Raw genomic sequence first — 15270 nt, 5'->3', positions numbered from 1 at the left:
TATATATATAAACAAGTCTGCCCTAGTTGCTGGATGATCTTCAGCAAGTTCCCTGTGTTCCTGCCACTTGTTTGATTGCCTGCTCTCTTGTGCCTTACCCAGTTTGTTCCGGACTACCCTGATCGCTGCCTGCCACCTGACCTTGGCCTGTTTTCTGGACTTTGCCTCTGCCTCCTGTTTTTGTACTTTGCTGCCCGGCTGGTTTTGACTCCTTGGCTTTGCTCCCATCTCCTTCTTTGGTACCTTGCTGCCCACTTGGCCTGACCTCAGCTTCACCTGACCAAGATCCTGATCCTGGACTTCTATCCGGCACAGTGTCTACACCACCATTGGCACTCATGCTACTCGCCATCACTCACCTTCTGTCCCCATTCTCAGCGGTGAGAGACATGAACCGCAAGGGAAGCCTTCTCAACTACCGGTCTCCAACCAAGTACGTGACACATACATTACAGTAGCGAGGTGATTACATTAAACAGAGTGAGCTGTATAGGAGGATGAGGTTGTTGAAGACAGTAAAATATTTTGCTGTAACACAAGCCATTTTGTTTGCTGACGGTCTGGAGTGAGTTTTTGCAGGCAAGAGTGAAGCATGGTGGAGGGTTCTTGCAGGTTTGGGGCTGCCTTTCTGCACATGGAGTTGTGTAGGGCTGCAACTAATGATTATTTTTATAATGGATTAGTTGGCAGATCATTTTTTCAATTAATCGTTTTTAAAAAAATAAAAAATTCCATCCTTAATTTAAAATAAAATATACAAATGCAGTGTTGCAAACATGAAGTTTACTTCAGAATAAAACTGCATGCATAATATTTTTTCAATCACACTGCGCCTGGAACACACGGCATTGTGGTACTGTGCGTTCCTGTGCGGGCAATCACACTGTCGGTGGGAGGCACGTTTGGGGTGCCATTGAAATGGTGCAGCAGAATTGATCAGGCCGAAACCGAAAATGTATTTCTTTCCCACCTTTTATCATTTAAAAAAAAAAAATTGTATTGTAAGCACAGGGCACTTGAATAGCTTCAGCCAGGGAATGAGAGCTGCCAGTGGCAAGATTCTGCAGATGGCAGCTGAATGAAAATACAGCAGGTAGTGAGCAAGTGCAATAGCCAGCCTGCTATTGGCCATTTCAATGACGTGGAGGAGAGAGCTACGGGATCAAACCAACTAATCGATAATGAGAATAGTTGACAACTATTCTCATCAATTAGTTGGTTGCAACCGTAGCATTGTGAATTTGGTCTCTGCAGTGCTGAAAATACCGGCAGATAATTACCCATTAATTACCCTACCAACAGGAAGGCATTCAGATGGCCCCAAATGTATTCTGCTGCAGGACACTCCAAACATGCCACCAAAATCATAAAGAGTATAAATTCAGTGAAATTAAGAACAAGGAGCACTGGAAGAGAAGGTATAGCCCCACAGCGACCTGATCTCAACATCATTGAGTCTGTTTGGGATTATATGAGAAGACAGAAGCAACTGATACATCCTAAATCTACAGAAGAGCTGTACTCAGCTTATTAAGCAGCTCAGCCGGTAGGTTGTTCCAAACATCTACCGGTAGGAGAATACAGGGTAACCTAAGAGAACTGATGCTGTTTAACATTAGGGATGCTCCGATACTAGTGTACTCACCCAAATGCTCCGTTACTTACCTCTGATACAGGAACTTTCAGGCAGAGTGTCACGCCTAGCAGTCTACGGTTGTGAACCACAACTGTGGAGAGAGGAGTGGTAGGGTTTGGGTGTGTATTTTATAATGGCAATCAGTACTGAGCCCCAGGCGTCACTCTTAGACTAAGGCGGAGAGTTTGGAGTTCGTGACATCATCTGCCAATTGGATCAGGGATTAATTGATTTTGCACAGGAAGGGTATTACTTCATACCCCCTAGTGGTTCTTTAGGGTAACTTGGTGAAGATATCACATAGACTGACGTCTAACATAAAGTCTTATTTATGTAGCGTAGGCAGCAAAGTAAATGAGATCCAGCACAAGGTTTAAATGAAAGTCTTATCCATATGTTATTTGAATCAAGATAATCAGATCAGCAAAGTTTAAATGCAATACTCCTAACTATAACAGCAGCATCAGGGAAATCATACCCACATAGAGTTAAATGAATATATCTCAGCTTTGGCAAATGCATCCAGGTAATCAAGCCAACATAAGGTCATTTGGAAAGTCTTATCCTAAAGTATATGTATCAAGGCAATTCAGCTCCAGCAATTGGTACATGAAAGTCTCACAACAATTGTAGCAAGGTACTTATCGGTTTTCCTGGGTTTGAAGTGGAGGATTCCTGGCATGGAGGTGGCAGTGGCAATCCACAGCTGGGATTCCAGGGTAGTGTAGGTCCCATGCAAGGGTCAGAGGCTGAGTCTACCAGTTGGGGGTTGCAGGCGTTGAAAGCGCAATAAAGGAACGCCGTGCAAGTCCCCCAAACCGGCTTTTAATACACGAGGAAGTGTATTACACAGAGGGAGATTGCCGCTTACACAGAGGGAGATCTCCTTCTGATCAGTGCCGAGGGAGCATGGAGCCGGCTTTCTTTCCAATCAGGGAGCCAGGCGGTAGGTTATGACTGATTGGCTAGGAAGCCGGCTTCACGTGTTGCTAAGCAGCCTGGCTTTCTAACCGATCAGGATGCCGGGCGGCACGTAATAACCCAACTCCTGGGTTGGGTTATTCCTGATTGTTTTAGGAAGTCAGGCTGCCTAGGAACAAGCAAAGCCGGCTTCCTAGCCAATCAGGATGCTGGGAGACGGGTCATGACGTGCTGCCTGGTTCCTGATTGGCTAGGAAGCTGGCTTCAGGTGTTGCTAAGCAGCCTGGCTTTCTGACCAATCAGGTGAACACCAGCTTCACAGGCAATCAGGAAGCCGGGTGACGGGTCATGATCCGCCACCCGACTTCCTGATAATTGGGGCAGAAGGCATCGTTATGGCGAGTACCGAAAAAAATATTGGTACTCGTACTCGATACCGAAAAACCGTTATCGGTGCATCCTTTGGATCAACAGTGGGTAATTGAGGGCATAGCGTTCTGTTTAGGTTTTTTTTCTTTTTTTCATATTTCAAAAGGTTGAAAATCGATAGACGTGTCTTTTTTACAATCTGACTGTGTAACTATCCCTATTTAACATGAAATATTAATTTGGTTAAAGGAGAACTATGGGGTTAAGGCTTTTCCCCATAGTTCTCCTTAGGGTAACGGGAGGACACAAACTAGCGCCCTCCCGTCACCCTAGGCTCAGTATACCGCGAGCTCTAGCTATGAACTACTGTATGTAGAACTATGAGGTGAGTGAAAAGCACTCACCTCATAATTCTCCTTTAAGGGTTTTTTCTGTTTATGCATTTTGTAGATTAATTGATAATGAGGTATGAATTTTTAAAAGCATCTTGATTTTTCACAAATGCCTAAAACTTTTGAAAAAGACGGTATATAAAAACACCAATATTGCATGCCTTTTTTCACATACAAATCTTTTTTGTCCTCTTAAAAGACTCATTGTTCCCACCCCACAGCTGATCCTGATATAACAGAAAATTGCTGAATGCATATCTGGGATCCAACAAAACGCTATATAATTCTTTCATGTTTTTGATTTTCTTTATTTTCTCTTAACAAATCTTAAATAAAATGCCAATTATCACTTTGTAAAGTATAGTTTAATATACTGTATTGGTAGTGAAGGAACACTGTGTATGCATTATGCATAGTGTTGCCCTGGTATTTATGTTCACAGTTACAATATCATGTGCTTCACATCTCATTCCTTACTCTGATATCATCGGGGTCCAGACTGTGCTCACTCCAGGCAGAGGTGATACTGCTGTTTAGATTGGACCGGGAACGCCTCAGGTCCAGCTCATCCTCGTACACTTCAGCAGCAATCTCATCTTGTAGAGGACTTCCTGCATGCAAGAACTAACAAAGATGTTTACAGTAAGACCTGGTGGGAAAATATCTCCTGCATAAATGTAGGAACACATAAACATGTATGAATTACCTTGGGTACAAACAGCAAAGTGAGTGTCATTGTGACTGTCCCATGTGTGTGAATGAAGAACAGAAGAAGTGTCCAATCCGGGTGAAGTGATGGGACCATAACAAACCTAGAGTGAAGAACATAGTGCAACATAAACTCACAACTGTGACGTGCAGCAAATTATGTGCTAAAAAATGCTCAAGAAGCGGTGCTGTGCTAATGATTGATACCATATATGCCTTGTTCTGACAGTTATACCTAAAAGGCAATGGGATTTTTTTACCAGTGTCCAAATCATCCTGAAGGTTGCAGTATAACCCCTCCCACTCCCAGTATGGTTCAGTTTTTTACTAGTATCCAGGGTGTGGACCAGTGGCGGACCTAATAAAGGGCCCTGGTGCAAGATTTTATCTTGGGCCCCCCTCCCAAGATGGGGGGCTGGGGGGGGGGCGCAGATCACACTGGCCCCTGACCCCCCCCCCCTGCGGTCTCTAATATTGCAGTAGCGTGCTGGACTTACCTGAGACCCTGCAGAGCACACCACAGATCTTGCATAGCCCACCTGAGACTCTCTATGGTGGGCTCTGCAGGGTCCCAGGTGGGCTGGTTTGGTCGTCGGGGTCCCTTTCCCTGTATATCCTCCCAACTCTTCTTACCTGTTGCTGCTATGGCCTGGCCTCCACCCCCTCCCCTGTCACCTCTGCCATGCCGCCCCGGTACAGTTGATACCCATGTAAGAGGCCCCCCAGGCTGCCCAGACCCCTCACATGGGTACCGGCCATACCCCCCTGATGGCGGTATTCTATCAAAGTTTGTGACTATGTTAGAATGTGTGACCGGTGACGTGGTCACATGTTTTACCGTAATCCCACCCAGTTTTTTTGCGGTGAAATGTGTGACTGCCAATAGGTGAAGCATTCCAGCGCTTTCCCAGCTGTTTCAGGGCAGATCGGCATCGCAGATCGTATGTTCAGGAGAACGGATCTGCCCTGGAACAGCTGATCGGTCCTGAAATGTCACTTCTATCCGACTGGAATATCACATTTCAGCGTACTCGCAAAGTCAGATAGAAGTGACATTTGAGGACAGAGTAGCTGTTCCAGGGCAGATCATTTCTCCTGCACATACGATTTGCGATGCTGATGTGCCCTGGAACAGCTGACAAAGCGTTGGAGTTCTTTCCACCCCCGAAAAACTGGGAGAGATTACGTTAAAATGTGTGACCACGTCACCGGTCACAAATTGTAACGTGGTCTCAAACTTTGATAGAACAGATGCTCTGTATGTAATAATTTAATCAGAGAAATAGATTATAATAGGGAACATTACAGTGTAATATTCCCCATTATAATCCACTTGTTTACATTACAGCACACAACCCTCACCAACAAACCATCCCACCGCTGCTCGAACTCACCGAGCCAGATCCTCACCGCAGCTCAGTCTCAGACAGACGGTGTGTGCAGGGGGCGGGTCCTGTGACTCACTTCTCCTCTCCCGCCGCCTGTTCTAACACCGGGACCCTGCACTGCCCCATATTGCAGGACCAAACCCCATTGAGGCTGTGGGGGTGCCCAGGACCGGACCCCACTGGGCCCCCTCACAGCCTCAGGCCCCGGTGCGGCGGCACCGGCTGCATCGGCGGTAGTTCCGCCACTGGGGTGGACGTATATTCTCTACTGAGAAAAGTATACTTCTTTTTTTCACATTTTTATTTGCTTCTATCTAGGCTTCATCTCCTTGCTGCTGAGCTATCCACATTGGCTAATCCACAGGAGTTAAAGGCTGTACCCAGACCCTGCTGGACTTCTTCAGACTGCAAGGCTTCCTGGGCTTTGCCAGTGGTGCTAGCCAGACCTTGTGTACTAGACATGTGCGATTTGTTTCGATCCGAAACGAAATTCAGACGAATTTTCGGAAATTCGGACATTCGGATGTATCCGAATTCCGAATTACAGACATAACGAATGCAAACAAATCCGAATTTTCATTTCCGAAATTCGGTAGCGGTAGGTTGAACGTTCGTTTTCGGTTCTTATTCGTTTCGTTCGTTGGAGCAAAGTGACATTAGAGAAAATGTCACGAACGAAACGAATAAGAACCGAAAACGAACGTTCAACCTACCGCTACCGAATTTCGTCCGAATTCCGAATCCGAATTGACTTTCACACCCGAATCCCGAAAAACAAAATCACACAAATCCGAATTTAAAACGAAACGAAACGAATTTTTTGGCAGTGCACATGTCTATTGTGTACTGAGTAAGTTAACTGAAGATACTTTTCAGGAACAGAGCAGTGGGCACAGCTCTCTCATCCAGTCTCTGAACACTAAGAATGTGTAACTGATCAGGAGTTACTACAATTAAGGCAACATTGAATGCCAACACTACACCCTTGTTCTATCTGCTTGTGTTGAACGGGTTATCACACAAAAAAAATAACTGCTGCCTCACTTGCTTGTGTCGCACGTGCTCTGCACACTCTGTTCCTGTCTTTTCAGTGTAAGGTTGCTACACCCTGCTATTGTTCCAATTTTCAAGAGACACATGCTGTTACACGTGTTAGTCTTTGTTGACACCTACGCGGTCACCTCTGTCCATTAAACCTCTCCTGCTAAGCAGATGGTTTGTTGTGAGTAACCAAGGGTCTTCCTGGTGTTCTCTATGAAATAGTTCCCATTAAGCTGTGCAACATGTTGAGTGCCAAACACAGAGGGAGTGGTCCTGCTGCGTTGGGTCTTTCCAGCTCACAATCCATTGACTGCTCTGTGGTGGCCTGCAGTGTCCTTCGTCAGGGACCAGACACTGACAGCTTGGATCTTTGTTCCCTTAAGTCCACACACTCCTCCAAGCTTCCATAGCATAGTGTGGTTCCCTCCTTTGCCTCACCCAGGGAGGAGTTCTTAGCAGCCATATTGACCCCAGAGGGGTCTTAAGAGTGCTTCTATACCTTCCCCTCCAAAATCGTTGTTTGAATTACTGCAGCTGCTGCAGCCTCTGCGGCTTCAGCTGCAGGTGTTCTCACAGAAGATGAATCTCACAAATCTGTATTGGATGATTTTGTTCCCGAGGAGTCTCAGCCAACTGATATCATATCACCTCTCATGTATGTTGTGTGCACAACTTTTAAAACTGAACAGCCTGAAGCTGCTACTACTGATGAAACGTGTAGGAGGTGGTGCGTGCTTTGTTGAGTTCATCTGATGCTGGTTTTGTGGTGGATGCTCAGCCTGCTGTTGATTTTATACTTACTTGTAAGTTACTACGTTTTAATAAATATTTTATCTCTATATACTACACTAATGTATCCCTTTTCCCTTTGTGGGGTGGATCGTTTAATCGAGCGGGGGAGCGCCTTGGATTTCGTTTGGTGTGTGAGTGGAAAGATGATTATCGACATCTAGTGACAACTGGGAGGATCGGTATTGAAGGAGTGCACGCTCATCAATGCGCAGTATGACCATTTGAATGCATGGTCAGAAACTTCTGCTGAGTGTTTTTTTATTTTCTCATTATATATCGGAGGAGATCGATCATTAAAGGAACATACTCCGTGCATATCTTAGAGGCATTAGTTCCCAATTGCAGAATTTATACAGATTTATGTGAACATCAATCTGCATTTGAGCACTGTTTGATATTGATGTGTATGAACACTTATGCATTGTTTGATTTATTGGACACTTATCAAGTCTCATAAGAGATTTACACTGTGAACTTTATCACCTAGGGTTCAAACTATTTATTGGAGTCTGATTTATTTGATTAACTTTACAAAGTATATAACTTTTCTCATAGGGGTTAATTTGTTTTCAGTATTTATGCAAATTCTTTGTCATATCATTAACAGAGGTTCAGCATGGTGCAATGGTTTAAAAGCATCCCTAATATATATTTATTTTAAAAAAATCATACACTAAAACAGGGTTGGACGAAACCCACAGGGTTGCACGAAACCCAGGAGCTCTGTAAGCTCCTTAAAAATGACATGCTACTGCTCGATTCAAGGGTCTGCTTTTGAAATTTAGTGGGACTAGCATCCTGAATGTAAACAAAGAATCTGACAGATGTCACAGAATGCACAAAAGTGTTAAACAGTCAAAAGAAATAATAATAATAAAAAAACAGTGTGGGGTCCCCCCCAATTCATACCAGCTCCTTTAGGTCTGGTAGGAATGTTAGGCGGGACCCCGATGAAAAAAATAAACCAATACAAAACAGCGTGCGGTTCCCCTGGCAGGGCGGGAAAGGGGGCACCCAGATGCCACCACCCGACTTGTGAATGAGTTGTACCCCTTTTCATTCACAAAATACACTTAAAAATTTAAAATAAAACACAACACCTTTGAAAAAGTCCTTTAGTTGAACAAAAGACCCGATGACTGGTTGTGGCTCATTGAATGTAAACAAATGGGTGGAACAAGTCCGGTGATGTCACCCCTTACTCTGCCCCTTTGTTCACATTCGGGAGTACAGATGTCAAAGCTGTCATTTTGCAGCCGGTAGTTGTCGGGTTCAGACGGGTGTGCAGGCCTTTTCTAATTTCGGCGAGCTGGCGTTGTCGTTTATCTTGCTTAACGAGGATCTACATTGCTGGACAACGTGATTGACCTTTGGATTACATCTTTTGTTTTTTGTTCAATGAAAGGACTTTTTCAGAGGTGTTGTGTTTTTATTTACTATTTTTTAGTGTATTTGGTAAATAAGTAGGGGTAAAGCTACCCCTTATTCATTCACAAGGGAAGGGGGGCAGGTGCAGATAAGCCCCCCTGCCAACAGACCCCCACAACCTTGGGCCAGAGTTGTAGGAATAAGGCCCTTTTCCTCATCGACACGGCGACAAGGTGCTTTTCCAGGGGGTCCCCCTGCAAAGGCGCCCTCCCAATGTCGGAGGCGTGTGGCTTAGTATGGTGCAGGAAGGGGAGGCAGTTCACTCCCCCCCTTCCCTGCTCTGACTCAGGCCACTGTTCAGATCAAGGGTTTGGTATGGTTTTTTCTTTTTTTTTTGGCGTTAGGGTCCCCCTTAAAATCCCTACCAGACCCAAAGGGTCTGGTATGAATTTGTAGTGGAACCCCATGTTTTTTTTCCTTCACATTGAGGGCCCCAAAAGGATCTGGTATGAATTGGGAGGGGGGCCTCATAATGTTTCTTTAATAATAACATTTAGTCTTTACTTTGTTTCTTTTTAACTGTTGACAGTCCACAGAAACAATAAAGAAGAACAGCGTGCGGTTGCCCTGGCAATTCGTACCAGACCCTTTGGGTGTTCCCTAGAATTGAGCAGCAACCTGGCAGGGCAGGAAAGGGGGGAGCGATCGTGCACCCCCCCAACTGCACCATACCAGGCCACAAGCCCTCAACATGGGTAGGGTTCTTTCTCAGGTCCGCTCCTCGGCTGATTGACAGAAGACAGTGGGTGGAGAAATAGCCAGCCTGCTATTGGCTATTGCAATTCAAAATAGCCAATACTATTCCTCCCGCAGAGGAGCGGACCTGAGAGAGAAAGTTCTCTTAGGTCTGCTCCTCTGTGATTTACATCGGGCAGTGGGCGGGTGCATTAGCCAGCAATTTGAAATAGCCAATAGCGGGCTTTATTTTTTATCGCTGCCCAATGTAAACATACGGTCGGGGAGTGAGCGGCAAGTTTTTGTTGTTGTTGTTGGTCAGCAGGCATCTGGATTGCAAGATTGGAAGAATTTACATTGCTGGAGGGCATTATCGATGCTGGATTGACATCATGGGAAATTTTTTTTTTTAAATAAAGAAATTATCAAAAACTGGTGTGCTTTTTGTAGGGATGTACCAAAATTTTGTCAGATTGCTGAAAGTGCCAAAATTCAGTGTATCCCTAGCCTCTCTGGGCGGCAGTCTGTGTGCCCACTGATGCAGTGCAGACACCCAGCGGGGAGGTGACAAGCTTTCAGAATGCCGAGCGGTGCAGGCGGTAACAGTTGTCATCGTTGAAGGAAGCCGAGCTCTCCTCCCACATCTCCTGGCTCGGCCTCCTGTGTCAGGATGGATAGCGGTTCAGGGCAGTGACCTCTCACATGAAGTGGAGCTCTCCTCCCATACTTCATGGCTCCGCCTCGTGTCAGGATGGAGAGCTATGATTGCAGGAGAGTGCTGTGATCTCCCACAGTAGATGGAGCCCTCCTCCCTCACCATCTGCCCCGCCTCCTGTGACAGCCAATTCAGGATGGAGAGCGGGTATACAAACAATCGTTGAATGCTTTTAAATAACTGGACATCGTGTGCTTACTATGTCCCAGTTATGAATGAATGGGAAGTGATCTAGATCACTTCCTATTCATTCATGGTTTTGGACTTAGTAACTCATACTATATGTATGAGTTCATTCATGTATGAATGAACAGAGGCTTCCTTGTTCATCCATAGCAGGTGCTGACGAAAAAGAGATTGAGGACCTCTTTTTCTATTTTAAAAGGGAAATATCATGGGACCCCTGATATTTCCCTAGAGCCCCCAATAGTAGAGTAAAAGAAAAAGAAAGAAAGAAAAATCGATTAAAAATAATGTACATTTTTTTTAAAAAAGATTGAGGGAAAAAAAAGTTATTTTTGGTACCGGCCTGGCAATTTTTTATTTACGGTTTCGGTCTCAAAATCCCATTTGGGTGCATCCCTAGTTTTTTGTTCAATTAAAGGATTTTTTCTAAGGTGTGTGTTTATTTACATTTTATTTAACTCTTTCGTGAATGAGTAAGGGCACGACTTCCCCTGACTCATTCTCAAGGGAGGAGGTGGCATCTGGGTACCCCCTTTGTGCAAGGGGATACCCACATGCAGATGAGCCTCCAGGCCCCCACAACCACGGGCCAGTGTTGTGGGGAAGAGGCCCTTGGCTTCAAGAGGCCCTTTGTCCCCCGGTAAAGCACTCTTCCAGTTTTGAGGGCATGCCAGGCTACTGTCTGGATTAAGGGTCTGGTAAGGAATCTTAGGGGACCTCACTTTTTTCCTTTTTTTGGCTTTGGGGTCCCCCTGAAAATTCCTACCAGACCTAAAGGGTGTGGAATGAATTGTTGGGGGAATTGCACGCTTTTTCTTTTTTTATTGTTTCTGTGGACTGTCAAAAGTTAAAAAAAGAAACAAAGTAAACATTTAATGTCATTTTTCTGCAACTTATTTTTCTTCGTAATTATCATTTAACTCATCAAAAATTAACAAAACATTTGGATTCAGCCGAATCCAAATGCCGAAACTACTTGACTTTCACACCCGAACCCGAAAAACGCAACATCCCAAATGAAACTAAATTAAACTAAAATAATTTTTTGCCAGATAACATGTCTACTTTATTGCAGCCCTGCCCACTGTTTATATGCCAGACAGACAATAGGCAGGCAGATTACCATGAGAGCCTGAATTGTAGGGGCTGGACCCTATACTTGGAGGTGTTCCAGGACCTGTGCTGAAGGAAGGGGAGCTGGACGTTAACTTTGTTGTTGTTGGTTACTTCTAACACACTGGACAGATTTGGATGTGGGTACAAGATTGTCTGCTGGAGCAGCCGATACTCTGGTAGCTCAGTACAATCTGATCTACACCTTTCCTCTTTGCAACGCCTTCCTCATCTGTGCCACAGGATTGAGATGGAGGGCATTCTGGTGAACTTCATAGTTCCGGATTGACCTTGGCGACTGTGGTACTCCTATCTGGCAGACTACTGGGGGATGTTTTGTGGGCTCTTCTAAACAGTCTAGATCTTTAGTGCCATGAACTGATTTACCATTCTGCTTCACAGGTAACTGACTTTGATGGCTGCACTATTGCAACCCAAGTCCTTGGAGACAAGTCCTTGGTAAAGTGGAATCGGCTTCTCGATCCACCATTTCTTGGTGGCTCAGAAAATTATTATTCAGATTTATGGCTTCAAGCAAAGGTTCTGCATTTTCCTGTAAAAGCACATTATACTAGATTCATGAGTCGTTCTTATAACTTTGATAGCTGTGGGAGTAAGGTCCTTTACGGAGCTCTTTGAGCTGTAGGCTTCTCCCATTTTTACTATTTTGTTATGTGGGATTATTAGCGTTTTGTGCTGTTGTCCACCCCTCAGTTGAACTGCCTTCGGATGTTCCATCAGTCTCTGAATACTGAAACTGTGCCCCTTAATTAACAATAAAAAAAAAGGATTTTTTTAACTTACTGCAAAATCTGGAGTCTATTAAGGGACACAGGTCCCACCCCTTTGTGTTGTGATTTACGTGCTGCTTTTGTTCAAAACTGAAGCATGCATAGATGGCCAATGGCTGTTTTATTTGCCAGTGTCCAACTCCTCCTGTAGGTGTCCATATAACCATCAGCCTTTGAATTACTGCACCACACAACGGAGTTTATTTTAATTTAAAAAAATCTGTTTTTCCTCACCTAACCACATGGTGTTTCTTCTTAACACAAGCAAGTAGTCCTGTTTAAATTTCTAAAACTCTAACATGTAAAGATATATGTGTACACTTTTGCATTGTGACCTCACCTGAGTATATGGAATGTAGTAGATATAAGCATCTCATTGTGTATTGCCAGTCCCATGTAACGTGGCTCATGGAAAGCAGAGGGCACAGTACGAGCTCCATAACACAGGTAACTGCCCCAGCACAAAAACAAAAGCTCAGCTAGGGAAAAGTCACAGAACATTGTTAAATCAGACCTATATATATATGTGTGACACTAAAGTAAGTTGATTAAGCTGAAAACAGTGTGCTATGCTTACCCACAGCCATCATGTAGTCCCAGCGGTCATATTCACACATGTAAAATATAAGCCCTTCTTGCGTTTGTGAGTGGATAACCACAGGCACTCCTCTTTGCACATTTTCCATTGTCCCCACTGTCCATCCCACAAGAAACCAAATGCATACCATCACCATAACGCTTAACATGTGTAATAGACACATACTGGTCATGTAGGGAATACGCTGAGCAGTCCTTGATAGGAAAATTTTCATCACCCTGTGTCATTAGAAATGTAAGAATTATGTGTTTAGCACTTTCATTTATCAGCAATTTAATATCTGTAATTTTTAAGCCCTGTCTTTAGTTTGATGAAAGCTAAGAGAAAGTTCTAAAAATAACAGTTCTGCAAAAATAAGGGTTTTGTTTTTAGATGAATATGTCAGTTACATGGTCAGTCCATTGAGTTCAACCTATAGAGAGAACAAAAAAAAGAATAGAAAAACCTCCATAAACAGAACCCTATGTCCACAGTTAATCACAGTTGACCCAGATGAAGTCAATAACCCTATTAAGGTTCAATATGCTCCAACAGGGGAAAAAAGCCTTTCTGATTCCCTAAAGCTACACCTATAGATTATCTGCAGATTTTCTATGGTGTATTTCTAATGGAAAAAGTGCAACAGATTCCCTCCATCTTCGCTAAACTGTGTGGCTGGAGGAATTTCTGCTGGGCCAAGCTTCAGAATCATGCTAGTCGGGATTCCCCCAAAAGTCATACCAGACCCTTCAGGTCTGGTAGGAATATTAAGGGGAAACTCCACCCCTTAAAAAATGGGCAAAGAAACGTGGGGTCCCCCCTAAAATTCACAACCAGGCCCTTAACCTAAGCACAGGCCTGGCACGGCAGGAAAAGGGAGCTTGCTTGTCCACCCCTCCCTGCACCATACCAAGCCACATTCCCTGGGCAATGGGAGGGTGCTTCTCCAGGGTCCCCCGTGGAAAAGCACCTTGTCACCATGCTGATGGGGACAAAGGTCTCTTCCCCGCAAACCCTGACCCGTTGGTTGTGGAGGTCTGCGGGCAGGGGGGCTTATTTGCATTGGGGTACCCCCTTTCATAAAGGGTTAAAAGTAAAAAGTAATTAAACACACCAGACTTTAAGAAAAATCCTTTAACAAATACAAAACTACAAAACTAAAATAATTAGTCCACCACCATAATCCAAGGGTCAATCATCACGATGATTGTCAGTGTTGTCCACGCTGCCGCTGACTTGTTGAAAAAAAAAAAAAATTATGCCCGTCAACGCGTTGAAATAACAGAAACCCGACGCCTTGGCCCCCTTAGCACGCCAGGCCTGTGCTCGGATTAAGAGCCTGGTTGGGAGTTTTAGGGGGACCCTGCGGTTCCCCCCCATTTTTTGGGAGTGGGGTTCCCCTTAAAATCCCTACCAGGCCTAAAGGGCCTGGTATGACTTTTGGGTGGAACCCCATGGACTTTTTTTATTTTTAACTTGGGGGATCCCTTCTAACTTTTTTTCTTTTGTTCTCCTTTGTTTATATTATTGCGCAGATAACGGTGTCTCTGTTTCGGCTGTGTGTTCAGCTGAGCCAAAGCATATGCATTTGGCTTGGCTGAGTTGTTCGGCTGCTGTACAGGCTATTGTGAATAGCCCGTACAGCAGCCCTTCAGTTCGGCTGAGCCAAAGGGCTCCTGCGGCCGAAGCGAAGGATTAGCTGAAGCTGAAGGATTAGCTGAAGCTATGGCAATGTCCTTCGGCTCAATAGTGAATAACTTTGTCTTTTTCTCTTGACCAGGGGTAGGCAAATCCTAGCCCTACAGCTGTGGTACAACTACAATCCCATTAGGCACTGCAAGTCTCTGACAACTACAGATAAGGCTACATGCAGAGTACCTACCTGTTCTCTGCAGTGACCCTAAAGTGAATAACTTTGCACCAAGTTCACTATATGGACCTCTTTTATAGTTATATATGTTAATCATGTATAACTACTGTGGTATTGTGTGGCAATTCCACTGTAGAATTGGGTGTCATGATCACCCAGCATTCTCAGCCAGAGGGGCAGAGAGGTGTCAGGAGGCAAAGGTTTGTCTGGATTTTGTTTGGGATCCTGGAACTGGGAGGTTTCAAAGTGATTCAGGAGAGAAGAAAGCTCCAGTCCTAGTTCCAGGGTTTAGCACCCAATGCTTGCACAGGTATGCACAGCCTTACAGAAAGGATGCCGACTATGGGAAATTAGTTTGTGCTGGGAAATAGGAACAGACGGGGTTCAGGAGTCAGAAGGACTCCCCCAGAAGTCAGAAAGAAGTCAGGTGAGCTCCTGCTGGGTAATAGGAACAGACAGTGTTCAAGAGTCAGAAGGACTCTCCCAGAAGTCAAAGTGGAGTCAGGTGGTGCCCTCTCTATGTCTCCAGTCACCAACTCTAAGTTATCTAGGGGCCTACATGCTCAGATCTGATCTTTATTACTATTAATATATTTAAAGAGTTTTTTTTGGGGGGGGGGGGGGGTAAAATTGTATTTTAGTTGAGGGGTACACTGACTGGGGTTGTT

The 15270-nt window shown here is 44.6% G+C and overlaps 1 protein-coding gene across 1 annotated transcript in view; it reads right to left on the bottom strand.

The window, feature by feature from the left end:
- LOC108801699 (probable G-protein coupled receptor 158) overlaps positions 1–15270 on the bottom strand; it is a 103431-nt gene that overhangs the window by 31784 nt on the left and 56377 nt on the right. Inside the window, exons 6-9 of the mRNA XM_018573603.1 lie at positions 12733–12971; positions 12496–12634; positions 4025–4130; positions 3796–3942 (exon numbers count right to left, since the gene is read on the bottom strand). Coding sequence (XP_018429105.1) covers positions 3796–3942; positions 4025–4130; positions 12496–12634; positions 12733–12971 — 631 coding nt within the window. The remainder of the gene's footprint in view (positions 1–3795; positions 3943–4024; positions 4131–12495; positions 12635–12732; positions 12972–15270) is intronic.

This window comes from Nanorana parkeri, unplaced genomic scaffold (assembly GCF_000935625.1).
Source record: "Nanorana parkeri isolate BGI_ZX_2015 unplaced genomic scaffold, ASM93562v1 scaffold2448, whole genome shotgun sequence".
Taxonomy (NCBI): domain Eukaryota; kingdom Metazoa; phylum Chordata; class Amphibia; order Anura; family Dicroglossidae; genus Nanorana; species Nanorana parkeri.
Note: the sequence above shows the minus strand (reverse complement) of the source record. Positions and strands in the feature narration are given on the sequence as shown.